General features: G+C 34.2%; 1 protein-coding gene across 7 annotated transcripts in view; it reads right to left on the minus strand.

The window, feature by feature from the left end:
- LOC128217249 (girdin-like) overlaps positions 1-22,194 on the minus strand; it is a 44,618-nt gene that overhangs the window by 3,479 nt on the left and 18,945 nt on the right. For 2 of the 7 annotated variants that reach the window (XM_052924287.1, XM_052924269.1), the window contains exons 2-11: positions 20,082-20,129; positions 12,908-12,967; positions 12,064-12,144; positions 11,381-11,445; positions 10,914-11,039; positions 10,166-10,228; positions 9,962-10,057; positions 8,139-8,232; positions 7,963-8,015; positions 7,596-7,661 (exon numbers count right to left, since the gene is read on the minus strand). In XM_052924287.1, the coding sequence (XP_052780247.1) occupies positions 7,596-7,661; positions 7,963-8,015; positions 8,139-8,232; positions 9,962-10,057; positions 10,166-10,228; positions 10,914-11,039; positions 11,381-11,445; positions 12,064-12,081 (581 nt within the window). In that variant the 5' untranslated portion in view covers positions 12,082-12,144; positions 12,908-12,967; positions 20,082-20,129. Of the gene's footprint in view, positions 1-7,595; positions 7,662-7,962; positions 8,016-8,138; positions 8,233-9,961; positions 10,058-10,165; positions 10,229-10,913; positions 11,040-11,380; positions 11,446-12,063; positions 12,145-12,907; positions 12,968-20,081; positions 20,130-20,375; positions 20,482-21,941; positions 22,023-22,194 lie in introns of those variants that run through there. The other 5 variants (XM_052924278.1, XM_052924295.1, XM_052924261.1 and 2 more) reach the window with 5 other exon arrangements.

A 22,194-nucleotide genomic window follows, 5' to 3' on the forward strand; every position in this document is an offset into this window, starting at 1 on the left:
TCATAAAAAACGTTGATTCTGATTGAAACAAAAGCATAGCTTATAAAGTTGTTTTCCATGTACATTTATATTCAGATGTTTGCTAAGTACGAAGGGTAGACGATTTTCTAAACTTTTACATTGAATGCCCGTGCACATATGTATGAATATGATGATTAAAGATAGAGACAAAATAAACAAGGAAACAGATATTAAAACAGGGACAGAAAGGGTAATAATACATGCACGATTGATAAGAAGAATTTATAGTGTCTTAACAAAACATGTTGAGGGCACTCACATATGCAAGAGTAAAAAATATGGAAACTACATTTACTGTGTTAAAATCTTGAAACTTGGTATACATGCAGAAAATGTTAATATGATTTAAACAAGAGCTGTCACAGTATGTGACGAATGCCCCCGAATGTGACATTGACCTACGAACAAGGTCAGTACATGAAAAGTTGATCTTGCCTTAATGTGTCAAATACATATGGCAAGTTATTTTAAATTTCCTCTGAACATAAAAAATACCACCCATACTTGACAACCTACACTGTTATGTCCTTATATTCAGAATTCCCTTGTGGATAAACACTTAGTGTATCTTTCACCTTTGAGGTAGGGACATGGGTCTTGCACAGGACACGTCGTCTTCGTATGTGGAACACATGTAGCAAGTTATTTTGAAATCTGTCCTTACAAGGGAAAGTTTCAGCCCAGACACGTCAACCTATACCCTATGTCCTTGTATGCAGCACTCCATAGTGAATAAACACTAAGTGTGACCTTGACCTTTGAGGTAGGGACACGGGTCTTACACGCGACACGTCGTCTTGGTATGTGGAACACATGTGGCAAGTTATTTTAAAATCTGTCCATACAAGGGAAAGTTACAGCCCGGACACGACAACCTATACCCTATGTCCTTATATGCAGCACTCCATTGTGAATAAACACTATGTGTGACCTTGACCTTTGAGGTAGGGACACGGGTCTTGCACGCGACACGTCGTCTTGTTATGTGGAACACATTTGGCAAGTTATTTTAAAATCTGTCCATACAAGGGAAAGTTACAGCCCGGACACGACAACCTATACTCTATGTCCTTATATGCAGCACTCCATTATGAATAAACACTAAGTGTGACCTTGACCTTTGAGGTAGGGACACGGGTCTTGCACGCGACACGTTGTCTTGGTATGTGGAACACATGTGGCAAGTTATTTTAAAATCTGACCATTCAAGAGAAAGTTACAGCCCGGACATGACAACCTATACTCTATGTCCTTATATGCAGCACTCCATTATGAATAAACACTATGTGTGACCTTGACCTTTGAGGTAGGGACACGGTTCTTGCACGCGACACGTCGTCTTGGTATGTGGAACACATGTGGCAAGTTAATTTAAAATCTGTCCATACAAGGGAAAGTTACAGCCCAGACACGACAACCTATACTCTATGTCCTTATATGCAGCACTCCATTACGAATAAACACTAAGTGTGACCTTGACCTTTGAGGTAGAGACACGGGTCTTGCACGCGACACGTCGTCTTGGTATGTGGAACACATGTGGCAAGTTATTTTAAAATCCGACCATTCAAGAGAAAGTTACAGCCCGGACATGACAACCTATACTCTATGTCCTTATATGCAGCACTCCATTATGAATAAACACTATGTGTGACCTTGACCTTTGAGGTAGGGACACGACTCTTGCACGCGACACGTCGTCTTGGTATGTGGAACACATGTGGCAAGTTATTTTAAAATCTGTCCATACAAGGGAAAGTTACAGCCCAGACACGACAACCTATACTCTATGTCCTTATATGCAGCACTCCATTACGAATAAACACTAAGTGTGACCTTGACCTTTGAGGTAGAGACACGGTTCTTGCACGCGACACGTCGTCTTGGTATGTGGAACACATGTGGCAAGTTATTTTAAAATATGACCATTCAAGAGAAAGTTACAGTCCGGACACGACAACCTATACCCTATGTCCTTATATGCAGCACTCCATTGTGAATAAACACTAAGTGTGACCTTGACCTTTGAGGTAGGGACACGGTTCTTGCACGCGACACGTCGTCTTGGTATGTGGAACACATGTGGCAAGTTATTATAAAATCTGTCCATACAAGGGAAAGTTACAGCCCGGACACGACAACCTATACTCTATGCTTATATGCAGCACTCTATGGTGAATAAACACTAAGTGTGACCTTGACCTTTGAGGTAGGGACACGGTTCTTGCACGCGACACGTCGTCTTGGTATGTGGTACACATGTGGCAAGTTATTTTAAAATCTGTCCATACAAGAGAAAGTTACAGCCCGGACACGACAACCTATACTCTATGTCCTTATATGCAGCACTCCATTGTGAATAAACACTAAGTGTGACCTTGACCTTTGAGGTAGGGACACGAGTCTTGCACGCCACACGTCGTCTTGGTATGTGGAACACATGTGGCAAGTTATTTTAAAATCTGTCCATACAAGGGAAAGTTACAGAGCCGGACGGACGGACGGACGGACGGACGGTGCGATTTTAATATGCCCACTTTCGGGGGCATAAAAAGCTCAGGACCCACGCTGGATTCATCCAATATGGCCGCCATTATCCAAATTGTGTTAATATAGAGTTGTGGTACTGTGGTACTATGTACTACGACCTGAATAGAGGCATTGTTTAATGTTTTTTGAATGAATTTTAAGATGTTGAAAGTAAACCTTCTACAATTCATACAAACATTATGTTTGAAAATTATAATTTGTTGAATGTATTGCAGTAGTGCTGCTTTTTTAAAGCTTAATTTCGTATACAAATGATCAAGACATCCAAGATGGCGTTCAAAATGGCCGCCATTTATGTCTAATTGAGTACTGCTCATGTAAACTATGTTTCTTAAATTAACGTTCGGCATTGACTTACTCAAGGTCAAGGCCATTTCAATGTCAAAGTACAAAAAATCTACAAAATTTGAATTTCTCTTGTAATTGATACTAATACAAATGAATTTGTACCCAATAAATAAAGCTGTAATTGTAAATTGAATATTTCTTTACATTCCGGAACTATTTATGAAATCGTAAACACAATTTAGTTAACAACGGTGGTTATGGTTAGGGTTAGGTAAGAATCGAATCATAAAAAAAAATCAAATATGGCCACCAAATCCAATATTGCCATCATATGGCATTGAGTTCAAGCTTAATTATAGCGCTGCACATGGGTTTGGTTGGCCCTGCATGGGCTTTATGGTTGCCAAAATGTGTACCACACAGGTTTAGCTGCCCCTAGCTGAGCATAATGGTTATCAAAATGTGGTTTGTCCAACACTGAATAAGAGCTGCACGTTTGTTTGTTTGGCTTTGAAATGGCTTTCTTGTTGCCAGAAATGTGGTATTTTCCCCCTGAATAGGCTTAATAAGAGCAGCACATGGGTTTTGGCTCTAAAACGGCTAAATGATTGCCAATTTGTGGAACTAAGTACTAAGAATGCTTATTTACATCTGCACATAAGCTTGTTTGGATTTAAATTGGCTTTATGGTTGACAAATTGTGGGGAATTTAGCACTGCGCAGGCTTAAATAGAGCAACTCATAGGTTTGTTTGGCACTAAATTGGGACTATATTTCTATCTTAATCTTAATTAATGATCCACATGAGTATGTATGGCTCTGATACAGCTTTATGGTTGCCAAAATTGTTTTATTTGAAACTGGATATGCACAATGAGAGCTGCACAAATGTTTGTTTGGCTCTGAATAGGGTTAATAGTTGCCAAGATGTCGTCTATTTAGAACTTGAAAGGCTTAATTGAGAGGCCAATGGGTTATGGTTGCCAAAATGTGGTTAGGCTGGCACTGATAAGGCTTAAGTCGAGCTGCGTATCAGTTGATTAGCTCTTAATGGGATTCATGGATGCCAAAGTGTGGCCTGTTTGGCGCTGATTTGGCTTTGTAAGAATTGCACATGGGTTTGTTTCACTCTGAATGTGCTGCATGGTTGCTAATATATGATTTATTTGCGGCACTAAGTACAATTCATTATAGCTGAATATTGGTTTTGATGGACTCTAAATTGGCTGTATGGTTACCGAACTGTGTTATTGGACACTGATTAGGCTTATTTAGAGCTGTGCACAAGTGTGTTCATTTGGATTTAAATGAGGTTTATGGTTACCCTATCATGTGTTTTGGGCACTGAGTAGTCTTATTTAGAAATGCGCACTGGGTTATTTGGCCGATATTAAGCTTCATTAGAGCTACACATCAGTTAGTTTTGTTCTAAATTGGCTCCATTGTCGCCAAAAGTGGTCCTGTACATGGGTTTGGCTCTAGATTGGCTTCATAGTTACTTTACGTAACATGATTGGTACTGATCGGGCTTTAATAGAGCTGTTTGTTTTATTTTTAGTTGAATTTATGGTAATAAAGAGGAATTTCTGGAATCGGGTAAACTTGATTAGAGCTGCTAATGTGTGGATTTTATCTCTGTTTGGGCTGTAACACGGGTTATCATGATACCAAGCTTTATCAGAGAAGCACATGTGTTTGCTGGTTCTGAAATGGGATTATGGTTGACAAAGATAAGTTTACTTGGCACTGATTACGCTTCATTAGTGTTACCCATGGGTTTGATTCGCTCAGAATGCCAAAATGTGATTTATTTGGCTCTGGATATACAAGTTTTGCTCTGAATAGGCTTCATTGTTGCCTAAATGTTGTCCATTTGGTACCAAGGATGCTGAATATAGGATTTCTTTATACTAAAATGATCCGAAATATATCAAAACCATTGTGAAAACGATAGAGCGTCATAGAGCCATCGTATTATATTAGTTGCCATATAGACTGTCAAAAGGTTCTTTGGACACACAGTGTACGTGATAGGAGTAATTCTTGAGCTCTTATATTGTTTGAGGTGGACTAATAGAAACACATTTTGTCCTTCTAAATACTGATTAGGCCTGTGCATAAATATTGTTGTTTTTTGGTACTACAATATTAACACATTATGTTGAAAAAGCACTGGATAGAATTGAAAAGTGACACGTCCTGCTTATTTAAAACGCAAATAGATATTTGTTTATGCAGCTTGTTAGGCAGTGTATGGGCTAATGTAGGGAAACTTTATGATTAACCTGACTTGTATGTCAGAAAAAGAGGAAAACAATTTATTTTGATTATTTAGTGTATGTTTTTTTTTTTTATAATATTTGACATTCCAAAGATTCTGACCTTAAATTTTTGAAATGTATATTTTTGAACATCAAAGTGAAGTACATTATAAAACAGCTAGCATCTGTTCATATATATACATATTGCATTGAAACAGTGTTACATTATAACCTCGGAAAGAGCTCTTTGATAGAAATTGTATTCGATAGCATACATATGGAGAAGTTCTAGTTGCTTGCATACTAAATAAAAAAATAATAATAATTTAATACATTGCCAAGTTTTAAAGACCCTTGTGTGTGTAAACAAAACTTAATAAACCAAAAATGACAAAAAACACCCAGAAAATCTTGAAGTCTATTGCTTTTTTATTTTGATATAGCAATGATCTTGACATTGAATAGGTCAGTTATCAAGGTAACGTTAGTTTCTTTTGATACTAGCTCAATTATCCATAAGACGCTTACATAAATAGCAAGTTTGCAACAACCCTTGGTATGTTTAAATACTATGAAACGTTGGCTTATCCAAAAGATCTGAAAAAATTGCCAAAAATATGACTATGAAAAGGATATATGTATATATATATATATATAAATGCTTGAGTATTTTTTCATATTCTGACCAAACGATCATTTAACTAGGTCTAATAAAAGAAAATTACCATATTTATACATAATATTTATTTTTACTAAAATTGATATTTTATAGCGGCCATTTTGGATGCCATCTTTAATTTCTCAGCCCGCGCCACCCGTTGAATACTTCTGCCATCACTTGCTTACACACACTACAAACAAACAGTTGGGTGTATACAATTGCTTGTCTTATGCACTTTAAAAAATGAATTATTGACCCGACTGTCACTCTACTATCATTTCTAGTCATTTTAAATGATAAGCATGAAATGAAAAAAGCTTTTCGTTGCTATGGAATATTTTTAGAATTCTTTTCAACAACACACACTTAAAAGAATGTTGAAAACACACACGCACGCACGCACGCACGCACGCACGCACGCACGCACGCACGCACACACACACACAAAAAGCTAATTCTGTATAAATAATATATTTGTTTCATAACGTTTTTTTGTAAGATTTTAAGAAAAAGTAAATACTACGTAAATAATGTGTTTACTGAGGTCATGTCACAATTTATTTACTAATACAATTCCTCTTTACATTATTAAGGGTTATGGCGGTCATCTTTGATTTTGGCAGCCATCTTGGACGAAATTGAGATGGGTCCTGAGGTTTTTTTAACTTGAACATACATATGTATCATTTGGCAAAGTTTCATAATTTTAACCAAAAGTGCACAATTTGGTGTAGAAAATTTTCAAGTTAAACGCGTAAAATAAATATACTTAAAACTTAAGTAACAGTTTATTTATTGATATAAATATGCTTCTTTTGCTACGCTTTTTAACACATCTTTTCATCAATTACAAGCTGGCCTATACACGTTCTTTTGCTGAGCACGGATAAGGTCATTGTCATGTCGTTACTTATGTGTGTGACTGATTCCCACGAGTGACTTTCTGACGTAAAAGAAATAAAACTTTGTCAGTTTAAAAACTACATGTACTCTTCAATAACTTTATCTTTTGAAATGACCCTGTTCACTCAACTTATTTTCGCCAGTTTTTAAGAAGCATTGTGGATATGCAATTAAGTAACAATTATCCTATTAAGTAATAAAACTACTAAGAAGTATGCTTTTTAAATGAACATTTTTCAAAAGTGAAATAAATGTTGAAGTTTTGATAAATGTAATTTAAACTAGAAGACACTAACCTTTAGCCATTAAATTTCATGTAGAAAGATGTCAAACTTATTCAAATAAAGTCAGTAAGACATTTACATAGAGTGTTGTTGAAAAAAGTAATATCTCAGGAAGTGCTTACTATTTTGTTATTGTAACATTTTTAACTCGTACTGTTCCCATTTGTAAATATTGTACTTTTAGTTCCCTTTGACAATAAGACCGCCATTGTCATTTCCTCTAAAATTGATTGTGAAGTGATCATTTTCAGACAACATTTGAAGGATTTTCAAGCGGAAGCAGACTAAGATATATGCTTGAAGTACAACCTTCAAACTCCATTTGAAAACAAACTCTAAAAAATTCACAGTCCGCCATGACATTTTTTCCATACATGGCCTTTCAACTTTAACGCAGCAGTGAATGCTTTAATATCTACACTAAATGATAAATCAAGCAAGAATAGATACTCAAGGTATAAAAGTTTCAAGGAAAATGACATCTGAGCATGTGAAAAGATGTCTTTCACACATGAAACCATTTTTAATTGAGAATTTTCCGCACAACGGAAATACAGATGACATTATGGTGACGTCATACCTGTAACAAACATGCTCTGGGTGGAACGGAAACGTTGAAAAAAATACCTGGTTGCGTATTCGGACAGTTGGTTCTGTAGAATGCCAATTTCTTCTGTTTTATTTTGCAGCTCCCTGCAATCAAAAAACATTCTTAATCATAAAGTTCAGAACAGTGTTTGCTTCAAATCATTTGGAGTATTCTAAACATTGAAAAAAGTTTACAAGGTTATTGTCTCACTTGGCATGAATTTCTATAACTTTGTGCGTTCACCTCGGCATAAACATCTTCGCTCACTCTGTTTAAATATTATATTTCAACATCTTTTGTTGCTATCTCTTTCTCCATACTTGAACATCTGTGAAAACAAAGACTTATAATGCTAATAATCATCTTTATTGAGTGTTTAAAGATGGTAGAATGTATTTAAAAAACCTTTCTTGTAGAACACTGTTCTGCTCGGCTGTGTCACTCATCTGATGCAATTCCCCGCAGTTAAATGTTTTAGTATGATGATGATAATGATGATGATGATGATGATGTATTTGTTAACATCAAAAAGAAAACAAATGCACCCTATTGGCAATGAAATAGATACAATAAAAGAAATACCATCGTAGCTGTGCCAATTTAGTCATATATTCCAGTTGTTTCGTAAGCTCTGCTACTGCACCATTTTGGTCCTCAATATATTTTATTAAGGTTCTGCAAGAAGAGAAAACATATGGTGGCATATTACTGCCGTAATATAACCTGATAGCGTTCGCGATTTGTTTCGTTTTAACAATGTAATTTTCGCGATAATTATCTAGCTATCTAATTAATATTCACCTTTTTGGTAAGATAAACACATAAGACTTAAAACAGGTTTGAAAGTGCCAAGAACTGCCACCTATTACCGTTTTTTATCTGTACAACACTAACAGGCTAACTCGTTATGGTTTGCGGATTCCACTTAATAAGTAACATACTAACTGGTTAACGTAATAAAGTTCGTGTTACCACTTAGCTATAAATGCATTCCAGGTTCAAGCGCTTACAGATGATCTAGTTATGGTTTGCGAGATACACTTAATAAGTAACATACTAACTGGTTAACGTAATAAAGTTCGTGCTACCACTTAGCTATAAATGCATTCCAGGTTCAAGCGCTTACAGATTATCTAGTTATGGTTTGCGAGATACACTTAATAAGAAACATACTAACTGGTTAACGTAATAAAGTTCGTGTAACCACTTAGCTATAAATGCATTCCAGGTTCAAGCGCTTACAGATTATCTAGTTATGGTTTGCGAGATACACTTAATAAGTAACATACTAACTGGTTGACGTAATAAGATTCGTGTTACCATTAGCTATAGATGCATTCCAGATTCAGGCGCTTACAGGTTAACCAGTTATGGTTTGCGAATTCCACTAAATAAGCAACATAAAAACTGGTTAACGTAATAGGTTTCGTGTAACCACTTACGTAGTGAATGGCAAATCTCTCCAATGTCTCTTGCAAGCTCAAGAACATTTCTTTATTCAGGTTGGTTGTGATGAGAGTGATGTTTGTGCATGTAAACTGGTGTAAACACCCAGTAAATTTACATTTTACTGACCGTTCCAAGGCGGTACATAATAATTCTTGAAAAACATACCTAGTTTTTATATAGTTTATAGGCAAAATAGTTTTTTTGTGGAGTATTTTTCTGTTCTTCAATGCTTCTTGTTTGTGATTTTTTGGTTTTGTGTTGTATGTCTTTGGCGTTTACCCTGTGCTATTAAACGGGGCTTATGTTTAAGATTTGGCTACTGAGCTTGTTTCTGTAGTTTATCACATAAGCATTTCATCCAGTGATTAGTGCTAACATGTAAGTTTTTTTTACAGATTTAAGGGTTTGTGAATGAATCCTTTGACACGGAAGCACGGTAAGATAAACGAAGACATCGTTAATGTATGTAATGTTTAGTTTTATGTCATGTTTGCAAAGTTTTGCGCATTAGTAAGTAAGACTGCGTCAAAAAAGTATGAAATGCAATGTAAATGGAGTTTGTATTATTGTTTTTGTTGTGGCTCTGTATAACTTAGATATTGCGTTATATATAGACGAGATGTGTCTAATATTTCATTAGAGATAAGCAACGGAGATAAAAGTATTTACATCCAATTGGTGCACCTTTGCTTAAAATATAAACCAATATATTTTTTGCTTTTATATATGATTAAACACCGCGTTTTATATACAGCATTTCTTTGGTCAACACGTCAAAAACCAATGTTATACAGTTGTGCTGATAAATGAGCATTTATGCGTTTGCTTTCAAAGGGTCCTAACTAAATAGTGTATTTTAATGATATTGCCAGAAAAGGTATACATCAATGAATTGGTAGAATTGATTTTTAACACCAAATTATACCAAGTAAGGTCAATAATAATTCTCACATACCTATTTTCCTTTTCGATTTCTTTTATCTTTTCATTTTTGTCTGTAACCTTCTTTTGAAGTTCTTCTATCCTTGTCTTGTTTGTCTCACTATATCCACTGTAAAACAAATCACATCAACATGCTTGATAAACATGTTTCATATCAATTGCATAAACAGCTAAATAAAGTCGATATTTGTTTTTCATTTGTATTTACCATGTTTACCTTAACTGATCCTTTTCTTCCGAGAGCTGTCTGACTTCACATTTCAAAACTTCTATTTTCTTCCTGAAATAAGTCATATAAACATGAAACTAAGCAAACTATAGGCTTCAAAAATTTTCGTATTAAAAGTGTCTTTTATGGCCGAGAGTGTAAGATAGGTTCATTCCGACCTGAGCGTAGGGTGTTTTGCAAAACACCCTGCGCGAGGGTCAGGATGAACCTATCTTACACGAGCGGCTATGGCAGATGCCTTTTCTCCCATCTCAGTTAAACAAATTAGAGTAAAAATGTATTTTTTGCTGGAACTCTTTTGTGCTAAGTGAAAATAATTGCGTATGGATATGCGCAAATTAGTGGTTGTCATGGATATGCGCGCAGTGATTCAGATTATGTTAATAGTCAAATCGGTCTTTAAATAGTTCTAATGAGAGTGAATCATTATTTCTTGAAAGGTGCGTGAAAACTGTTTTATGGTGACATTTGAAGCGAGAAATAATTAATTAGCTTTCTAAATATTGCCACAAGACATGGTTTAAATGATGCTACAGAAGACAGTCTTCAACAAGTGAGGTTTATTACAATTTATTGACCATTAAAAAGGAGTTCCATTTGGGCGTTTTATCTTCGCCCGTGGGCAAGATAAGAGTTTCTAGCATGGTTAAATTATTAGATCTACTTATCTCGGGTGGGAGAAATTAATGTTCCGATTCAAGAACAATCGATTTTGGGTGAAAGCAATGGTACATACTCATTTTCTGCGACCGTTTCATTTAATTTTGTGATCGTTTGTTTCGTCTCATCTAGCTGCTGGTTTAACTCAGATATCTGTTCCTTTTCCCGTGTTATTTCGACATTAAGGATGCTTGCGTCGAAACTAAATGCATAGGATACACAAGTTTTAAAACATTGCTTGGTTTAATATATGAGGGGTGATCGGGAAGTTCGTAGACTATTGCTCGAAAAATAGAATGAATCGCTATATACTTGGACAGCATATATATTTTTTAAGGTTGATATATTTTGTCCACGATGTTTGAATATTAGGTAAATACATTGAAAAATAAGAGTTACATCAAATTAAAATAAGACGGTAAGGCGTACCCGAAGCATTTTTATTGAGAATTTTCCGCACAACGGAAATACAGATGACTTTATGGTGACTTCATACCTGTAACAATTACATGCCCTGGGTGAAACGGAACGGTGAACAAATACCTGGTTTCGAATTCAGACAGTTGGTTCCGTAGAATGCCATTTTGTCTGTTTTCTGTTGCAGCTCCCTGCAATCAAAACACAATCTTAATCATTAAGTTCAGAACAGTGTTTGCTTCAAATCATTTGGAGTACTCTCAACATTGAAAATAGTAAACAAGGTTGTTATCTCACTTGGAATGATCTGCTCGATGATGATGAAGATGATGAAGATGATGATGATGATGATGATGATGATGATGATGATGATGATGATGATGATGATGATGATGATGATGATGATGATGATGATGATGATGTACAACACTAACTGGCTAACTCTTTATGGTTTTTAGCTGTACAATACTAACAGGCTTACTCGTTATGGTTTGCGAATTCAACTTAATAAGTAACATACTAACTGTTAAACGTAATAAAGTTAATGTTACCACTTAGCTATATATGCTTTCCAGATTCAGGCGCTAACAGGTTAACTAGTTATGGTTTTCGAATTCCACTAAATAAGTAACATTATAACTGGTTAACGTAATAAGATTCGTGTTACCACTTACTAAGTGAAATTGGCAAATCTTTCAAATGTCCCTTGCAAGCTCAAGAACGTTTCTTGATTCAGGATGGTTGGGATAAGAGTGAGGTTTGTTCATGTAAACTCGTGTAAACACCAAGTTAATTTACATTTTACTGACCGTTCCAAGGCGGTACATGACAACTGATCCTTTTCTTCCGAGAGCTGTCTGACTTCACCTTTCAAAACGTTTATTTGCTCTCTGAAATAAGTCATATAAACATGCAACTAAGCAAACTATAGGCTTTAAAAATATCGTTTAATATTATAAGTATGTTCCATGGCCGAGAGTGTAAGATAGGTTCATTCCGACCCGAGCGAAGGGTGTTTTACGGAAACGAGGTTTACCGAGTTAAACAAAATAGAGTAAAAATGTGTTTTTTGCTGGAACTTGTGTTAAGTGAAAATAATTGCGTATGGATATGCGATAATTAGTGGTTGTCATGGATATGCGCGCAGTGATTCAGATTATGTTAATAGTCAAATCGGTCTTTAAATAGTTATAAAGAGTGAAGCATTATTTCCTGAAAGGTGCATGAAAACTGTTTTATGGTGACATTTGAAGCGAGAAATAATTAATTAGCGTTCTAAATATTGACACAAGACAAGGTTTCAATGTTGCTACAGTTGAAAGTTTTCAACAAGGGCGGTAATTACAATGTGATGACCTTTTAAAATGATTTCAGTACAGGTACTTGTTTTATCTGTGCCCGTGGGCAAGATAAGAATTTCTAGCATGGTTAATTTTTGGATCTACTTATCTGAGGTGGGAGAATACACATTCTTACACAGTAACATTACATGAAACTTCAAATTAAATATTAGTTTATGCCATGACACTGCTAAAGATTAAGTCAAAACCGTTCTAATCGCCATAGTTGTGCATAGTCATTATCCAATGATTATATGCGTGTAGTATGTAAAAATGTTTTTCGATTCAAATCATAGTAGCTAAGTTTGTATACCTTGTATCACTCTGATCGTGGGGATGATTGTCAATTTCTTGACCCTCCTTTGACGTTGTTCTGCAACTCAATGAATCAATAAATCAAATATGATTTCAATCATTATCAATGATTAAAATTTGTGTTTTAAATGGACTGTACTCCGTATGATGAATCAGCGAAAAAAAAAAGATGTCGAACACTGACATAAACTTGGTATCGATGTGTGCAATGCATTGGAACTTACTAACTGAAGTACCCCATAGTTTACAATTAATTTATTTTCGCAGTTTTTTTCGTATTTTTCCATTAAAAAATATTACTATTACATGATAGCTTTATCATCTAAGGGCTATCTGCCCTAGTGAGTTATATACCTAGGCACTGCCTCAAACAGTTCTAGTTTAGAATTAATGTCGCAATAAATAGTTAGAGCACATACAGTGTCGTTCTAATATTTATATGTATTCCTCCATAACATAACAATTAATAGGTATGTCTACCTAGTAGAATTCATTCTTTATGCATGATTGGCTCGTCGACGTTATCGCGTGATATGACCATGTTAGGTATACAGCTTTAATATTCCTACTGTTTATAGTAAGCCTTCGTAGCACTGGATACAGCCCAGCCGGAGATTTAAACATTATCATTCGATCATCATTTCAGAGAATATATGGTACTTGAATTTACCCAAGCAAATAATTTGAATGTAATTTTTTGCATGCTTTACTCATATTAAAATTGAGAAATTATTTCAGGTTCTTGGCCCCATTTATGGACTGCAATTTCGGCGACACCGGTTCGAACCCGGTCTCCGACTCGATTGTTTTTACAATTATGATATCAAAGAGTAAAACATTTTATTAAATAATTGTCCTGATATTCGTTACAGAAAAAAAACTTTTTTTGGTGCCAATCTGGTCTACAGTCCCCTTAAAGATACCACTTTTATCCACGTACGAAATCGCGTGCGGAATATTGCAAAAAAGGGGGAAATCTTTGTACGTCATCATGAAGGTGACCTTTACTATACCTTTAAATGATAACACGTTCGTGTCATTACCTTTAAAATGTGTATAGAAAATGTGCAGTTATTCAAATACCATGAGTCTAAAAAAGAATCAGAGCATGCTGAACAGCAGAGCGATGATGCTACGAGTACAGCATATATTTATCATTGTTGAAGTCTAACAGAACACACAAAAAGAGCAAACCTGCGGAATGACATTGAATCTCTATATAAAATGCTTTGTTGTTAAGAATGGTGACATTCCAGGTATGTCACTTGAGCGAAAAGTAATCATATAGTAGAACAAGAACAAGAACACAAGTTTATTTCCACACATAACATCACACATATATTCATCAATGAAGTAGACTATGATAAGCCATGATCATTTCCATTATTTAACACTTGCTTGGCGGTTAATATATGTTTTTTAACTAGCTGAGAAATTTTACAGTAACAAAAATAGTAGCAAATGTTAATCAAACGAATTATTTGGAACAAATCCTTAATACAACTATTTTACGACTGGTACTAAAACATATAATAATCATGTATCATGTAAAGCAATGAAATTCTTTCTTTGAGCAAATGCTTTATACAAGAAAATCGAAAGGTTCTTTAACAAAACAGTATAATCTGTATTCAGCAATACTATGATTTTAAACATATTTGGATAAGTACGATAAACTCTAGGAATACATTTAGATCTAATATTTGTATCGGCTGCATTCAACCAAGAAATGAAATTCGTCTTCTAAGACATTCCAATGAGGGCTAAGTCTTTGTTCCAAAATTGCATTATTCCACCTACTAACTTCTATATTTAACCGATGCGACAATAATCCTAACGAGCTTAACGCAATTCTGAATTTCTGTACATTAACCCACTTAAGATAGGGTTTTGATTCAAAATCATAAATGTTTTTATAATATAAAGCTCTTGCTGAATCTGACAATCTGCTGTTTAAATTTTGAACATAGACGTTTTGTATTCTTTGATTCAAAAATGACACAAAACTTGAATTATCACCAACTCCTTGTGCAAGCCATACGTGATGAAGCCCCATATTACTCAATATTGTTTTTACATATACTGCCCAGTTTATTTTATTTGGGAATTTTACAACATCATTAACATTACATTATGGATGGTTCTTACATATTTATCATTCGACATACTTTAAGCCAGTATTTAATAATATTTATAATGCATTGCGACAGTAGATCTAATCTGCCCGTCTCTGCGTATACAAAGTCATTTTGTGTTGTTGTTTAAACCGAAAGTACATATTTTATGAATTGGGTGTGTATCCTTTCAATTGGCAATCGTTTTGAAAATCCCCAAACTTCTTATCCATATAATAGGATAGGTCTAATAAGTTTGTCAAAAAGTTCCAATTTATGTTCAGTTGTTATATTAGTAAATTTGTTCAAATATGTTCTTAATTTAAAAATTGTTTTATGTGCTTGACGAGATAACGTTTGGTAGCATGCATAAGTGAACCCCCTGAGCTAAAAACTAAATATGTAAATTTGTTAACAACCTCCAATGGTAAATCCTAATAGAAAAACTGAATATTTAAAGGTAGTCTACCACCTTCCTAAAAACCAGTATCTTTGTTTTGTCTTTATTAACCTTAAGTTTCCATTTGTTACAGTATTCCTCTAATATATTAATATTCGCTTGGAGTTCTGCTGCTGAATTAGCAAAAAAATACAATATCGGCTGCATATAAGAGTAGAAAGAACTTTAACAATCCTGTGTTGACCCCTTTCAGATATAATACTTCCTCTAGACCGTTAATATACAATGAATAATAATGGCGATAAACATTCGCCTTGACGTACACCTCAATGACTTTCAAATACTGCATCTAACTCGTTTTGGTGTTTAACTCTTGAATACACATAATTATACAAAGACTTTATAACTGAAAAGAGATTGCCCAGTAGTCCTTATAAATACAGTTTATTCCACATATTGTCTCGGACTATATAATCAAACGCTTTTGTAAATCAACAAAAACACAAAATAACTGCTTGTTTTCATTAATAACATGGTTAATTAAGTTTTGTAATACAAAAATGTTATCAACGGTACTCATTTTAGCTCTGAATCCAGTTTGTGCCTCGATATATACATGGTTACATTCGGGCCAAGTTGAAAGCCGACTATTGATAATATTTCATTTGTGAATAATTTTCCCTCACCACTTCATATTGTGATTCCTTGAAAAAAAAAAACTTCGTTTGAATTTCCATTTTTATGTATTGGGACTATATACCTCTCATTCCACTTTTCCAGAAAATACCCGGTTATTAATAGTTTATTAAATAACCTTAAAAGAAAAGACGATAGTATATATGTTTACCATATATCGACAATTCCGATCTGGACCAGCACTTTTGACCAAATTCAAATTTGAAATACCTTTAAAAACCTCTTCCTCGGTGAAAGGCAAATCTAGTTCAGAAAACATTACCTTTAATTCATTTTGTAAAAAAGTATTATTAAAGAATAATATGTCCTCGTCTTGCTGAAAAAAACCCCAACTATCATTAGGATCATTAATTGCCTGAAGGTAGGCTGTAAACGATTCAAGAGATATACTTTTAGGAGTTTTATGAGTTGTTCCATCTTTTAATAATTTCCAATAATCTTTTGCATTTTTGTTTTTAGCATTTATTAATTGATCCGTCCGCTTATTCATATTTAGATAGTTGGTTTAAACAATATTTATTTCGATATAATATTTACAAATAGTTTAGTTTTACAAATTTGAGCATAATCAAAATTAACAAAGACCAAAAACGTAACGCATTGAAACAAAAAAAAACATGTAAATTATGCACAAAACAATAGTCTACACAGAATTTAGAAGAAAGTCTTGAGGCTTATACTATGTCTCTCTTCTGTAAGTCATTCACGCTGCTAGGCTGGTGATCAAGTTGCAGTGACTCGAATAAATATAATCATATAGTCGTATGGTGTAAAGTAAGTTATGTAATAAACAAGTTGTTTTAGTTTGTAATCAATTAGTTAAAAGGAAAAAAGGATAAAGGTTGAAGTAAAGGAAGGTGTAATAAGGAAGGTGGTACAGGGACTGGTCAGATCGGGATCGGGAAAAGGTTTGTTGGAATGTGTCCTCAAAAACGTTTAGATTGGCGTATATAGTTCGGGACGTGATCAAAGATTAGTTTGTTTGTTTGATTTGAAGCTTCCTTCGATCCAAAGGGTAATTGTGGAAGCGACAAATGACCAACGGTGGATAACTGACCAACGAGATGATTTCGTTGGACGTTATATAGTGGACAGGTGAAGAAAAAGTGGAAAGTGTACTCAATTTCACCGCATTGACAATTAGGACTGTTGTTTTGAGAATAGATGCGCATTAAGGTTGCTACATACGCAACCTCGTGTGATTGACACAAGATTTGCGGTCACCTTCGTAGTAGAAGTCAGAAACTTGTTTTATGTTCTTATTAAGTTTGTATTTGAAGGAGGGCACGGATGGCGATGAACGAATTTCTTCCGGGAGTGCGTTCCATGCGGATATAGTTGATGGCAGAAATGAACATTTAGATAGTTATAACTTCGAACGTTTCTTTTATAAACACTTCTCGCCCGAATCATTATAGCCTTATTTTCCTCAGTTTTATATTTTCTGTAATTATTTAAAGCAGTGTAAAATGACTTTCGTTCGTCTTTACATGTTTTATCGAATAAACTACTCCTAACACTAGAATTAGATGGATAAGCTTTAGTATCCATTTTACGTGAAAACAATGGTACGCAAATATTATCGATACCGTTAATAAAATTCGATAAACACGAATCAATATCAGAATTATTTTCCGATTGTTCAACTGATATTTCCAACTGATTCATAAACTGAATACAATTTTTGGCGTTTAAAGTACTTACATAATCTTCTTTCTTTGAATTACGCCACGAAAATGAATACTTAATATTAATGTGTGAAGGATTTGCGTTATTTTCTATATTTTCATATATAATTGGTTACCGTTCTAATGCAAATTCAATTAAGCAGTGGTCTGTCAAAACATTCGGTCCATGAACATTGAAATTTACAAATTTAGTGAGCAAAACCTCATCTACAATGCAGTAATCTATGACACTTGACCCATTTGCACTCACAAATGTAAAACGCCGATATTTTTATCACCCCCTACGCACCCGTTTGCTATTTTAAGCCGTTTCTTTCACGAAAGAGACATATTTGGCGATGTTTTGCCTTACATACAATAACAAACCACCAGAATTTCGAAAACTGTTGCAGTATTAAAAAGCGTTTGGAGGCACATATATGTAATGGAAAACGACCTAGATCATCCAAAACAGGATCATTACAAGCTTTAAAGGGACTAGACACCAGATGAAACAATTGCGATAAAAAAAACTTGTCAAAAACCTACATAAAACTGTTATTATTGTGTACAACAAAATGAATCTTACTTACTGATGTATCACACCGCTAAGGACACATGTTTTTCCCCAGTGTTTGCGAAAATTCCCAATTCTAGATATACCTGGATTTTTTACCACGTTAATCCTAAAAAAATAAAAAAAATAACGTCGGCATATATATCTGTATCAATTACGCGTCTTTTACATGGTTACGATACACACTATCAACTGGGAAACCATGATGCGCTATTTTAAAGGGGTAAACTGCTGAAAACCATGTAAAATGATGTATTTCGGCCTCATACTAGCTCGTTTTGACAAAAATCTAGGCTTGCTTTTTGGAAATAATTTTTTGCCGATTTTGGGACCATCTGATGTCTAGTCCTTTTAAATGATATATTTAAATACATTTTACAAGCATTTTAATTCATATTTTGAATAACATTTATTTTATTCATTGACCGATTGAGCATGATATGTGCATGTTTTGTTTTAAAAGAGAGACAAAGAAGCAGTTCCTTTGAGAACACAATATGGAGCTTTCTTGGATTTTAGGGCAGGGCTTTTCTTAAAGCAGCACTCTTACAGATTGAAAATTTAGGCATATTTTTATTTTTTTGTCTTGGAACGAGCCAATTATTGCAATAATCCATGGACACCAGTTATATAAAACTGTTGACAAAAAATAAGATCGCAGATTTTTATATTTAAATTCAAAAATTGATGTTTTATGCACTTTTCTTAAACCGTTCGTAGCGGTTTAAGCCATAAAACATTAATTTTCTAACGGAAATATGAAAATCTTCGATCTAAATTTTTGTCAGCAATCTTATATCATTGGTTTGCAGATATTTACGCAAAAAATTGCTCTTTCAAAGACAAAAAAAAGTTGTAAAAATGGTATATCTGTGGGAGTCAGCATTAATAATAGGATCGTTGCCGTATAGTTTTGAGTATGAACTTGCAATTAATTAACAGAAGAAACTGTAAGTTTCATAAACTTTTTTTGTTTATTATTTTCTTCTATTGAAATCCAAAGCCTACCATCTCTTTATTTTCGAAATCGGTTCATTTGACGGAAAAAAAACGTGTTTAATTGCCAAATCATGTTTTTGAAACATACTGTGTTTCCATTTAGCTATATTGACACGTATGGATTCTGTTTTAGGTGTTCGTTTTCATCGGCCAGTGTCGTTATTGCCTTTACTTAGTGCTTCTAAATAAAGTCAGAGCTTGATGTGTTTTAACCCCTGAAGCCTTTAAAGATTATTATTTAGAAATGATATGAGCTGTTTACAACATACTTGTTCACTACAAGGTCAGTGATTTATGTTTTATAATATGCTGTAGTTTCTACTGTATTATTGTTATAAAGTTTGCTGATTACATAAAGAACTCTGATATGCTATGTTATTAAAACCAATTGCTTAAATATTAGTCTTTAAAGAGTACTATTTACAAAGGATTTGATCTGGTTGTAACATTCAAAATACTTTGTCACTTCGCTCAAAAAGCAATAGATATGTATCATTTAATAACAGAGTACAGTTGTTTTAATTACAAGGTTTATAATTATTATCTTCTGGCAAAGTAAAAACAATTATTTCGGAGCAATCGAGAGACATAATATAACATCATCTGGTACTATGTATTCTACTGTAATTAAATGTTTTATTTAAATTATTTAAGAGAACTACAAAGACAGCACAATTGCTCTATACCATGTGCAAAAATAAACAAATAATGCTATTCACCTCAAAGTCAGATGCTCCTCTATTATTTCTTCTGTTCTTTTTCCAAGTCTAAAAATATGATATATCAAACTTCAACATATGCTTACTCGATTTATTTGGCTCCTTATTAATATACATACATAATTTAATGTTAAATTATCAAGTATGAAATACGTAAAATATTGCGAAAAAACTATGTGAACTGGATAAAAACAATGGTCGGCTGTTTTCTTAAGTTAAGATCATTCATGCAATATATCGGCCTGAAAGTCAATCAAAAACATATGAACAAAATATAACATTGAACTAATATACTTTCGGTCTTCCTCGCATTTTGATCCAAAATTATCCTTTAAATCCAAACCTTGTTAGTCAGCGTTAACCATTTTACTGACTGATTATTATGTGTTAACACTCGTCCAACGTACTTTCTCTTTACATATTTGTTTCGTTGTAAACAGCCTATACTACATGGCAGAGCTTCGGTGTCAATTACCTTAAATTGTATAAGCAAGCAAACATCTATATGTCAGATCAACATGAAATGAGTGAACTTATTAACCTCGACGAAGTAAAAAGCATGCCATTCTTTTAAAAAAAATCTGAAGTTTGAATGCTGTGAACATATTTAATTTCTGATCATTATTGATTATTACATTTGTCTAAATGATTATTTCAGGCGTTGCAGCATCATTGCTGTCATTGAATTGACGCTACAACGAATCCAAGCCCACGTGCCTTTGTGTGTCTAGGGTAATCACATGATTAGTGAATCACTCCAATGGTTTAACAGTCCCAAATATTTATATCAGGATGCTTCGACGACATGTTAGTTGTCTTTATCTAACCAAGACTGATAATTTCCTACTCTGGGAACGATTGAACAACTATCAACTTTGAATAAAATATGACTTTGACCAAGTACAGTTCAAATTCCTTATCCTACATATTAGCAAATATCAAGATATTTTGTTTTATATTGTCATCAACCGTGATATTGGCTGGGCCTGACATTCGAGGGATTGCTAAACATTGCTTGTACTTGTACTTATTTATGTACATGTGTGTTGCAGTTTGGCTTTACAAGTGTTTCCGAATCTCCTTGTACTGACACTTACAACTCATTGTTTCCATTGAAATAATACATTTCACTAGTTTTATATGTATTTATGTTCAAATATGATACATGAAAATTCGCTTATCACTATCCTACTAAAATCTTTTGACGTAAATCTCTCGTTTCATTTCAATTTGCATTCGAATTTGGTTTATTTACGTTTTGCAAGTAACTATAATACGCGAAACCCAAGAGTATGGACATCAACAGTTTGCAACACTCTGTGTTTGTACATTTGGGTAAATATGTTCTGAATTCAGCTTTCTCGCTCTATGAAGATCTCATTTTTTTTGCAATGACAAACGTTGTACAAATATTGACAAAACTTTGGGTCGGGTCGGGAACATGAACGTGTAAACTACTTTTTGAGACCTACGTCATCCTGATAGACGAGCATTGTCAAAATTAAAAGTAGTAGCGAATGGAATGTGTATAAAACATGTTCATCATGTATAAGAAGCCTCGTGTTTTAACTTATCATGTACTTTTTCCTTTGATCAAACATGCATACATTGTTATCGGAAGTGCATGCAATTACGTGTAAAACGAGTTGCCTCGTGTTACTTAGGAGGACTCGTATCTGACTTTGCAACACGGGTTAAAACATGTCGTAACAACACGACATCGTACCAACGCAAACTTGCGCCAGTTTGAAAGCTCGACAAGAACTTTCTACCGAGTCCTATTGAATTGTTTGCGTCACATATTATCAAAACATGTTTTACCAACTTCAAAACATAAGCAAACTGAACAAAACATATAACCTGGCACTCCCATTTATTCGATCCTGGCCTTTGGGTCCAGAATTATTGGTATCCTTTAAAGCACTTCCTTCAACGTCAGCGGTTGCCATTTTTACTAATTGTTTGTTATCACTCCTTTAAGGTCGCCTTGTATGCGCGGACATGATAACAATTGTTCCGCACGTAATAATAATACACACAATTTCACATTGATAAAATCACATGATAAAGGAATATCCCGCATGCTGACATAATATTTTACAATAAATCATTA

This window comes from Mya arenaria, chromosome 2, assembly GCF_026914265.1.
Source record: "Mya arenaria isolate MELC-2E11 chromosome 2, ASM2691426v1".
Taxonomy (NCBI): Eukaryota; Metazoa; Mollusca; class Bivalvia; order Myida; family Myidae; genus Mya; species Mya arenaria.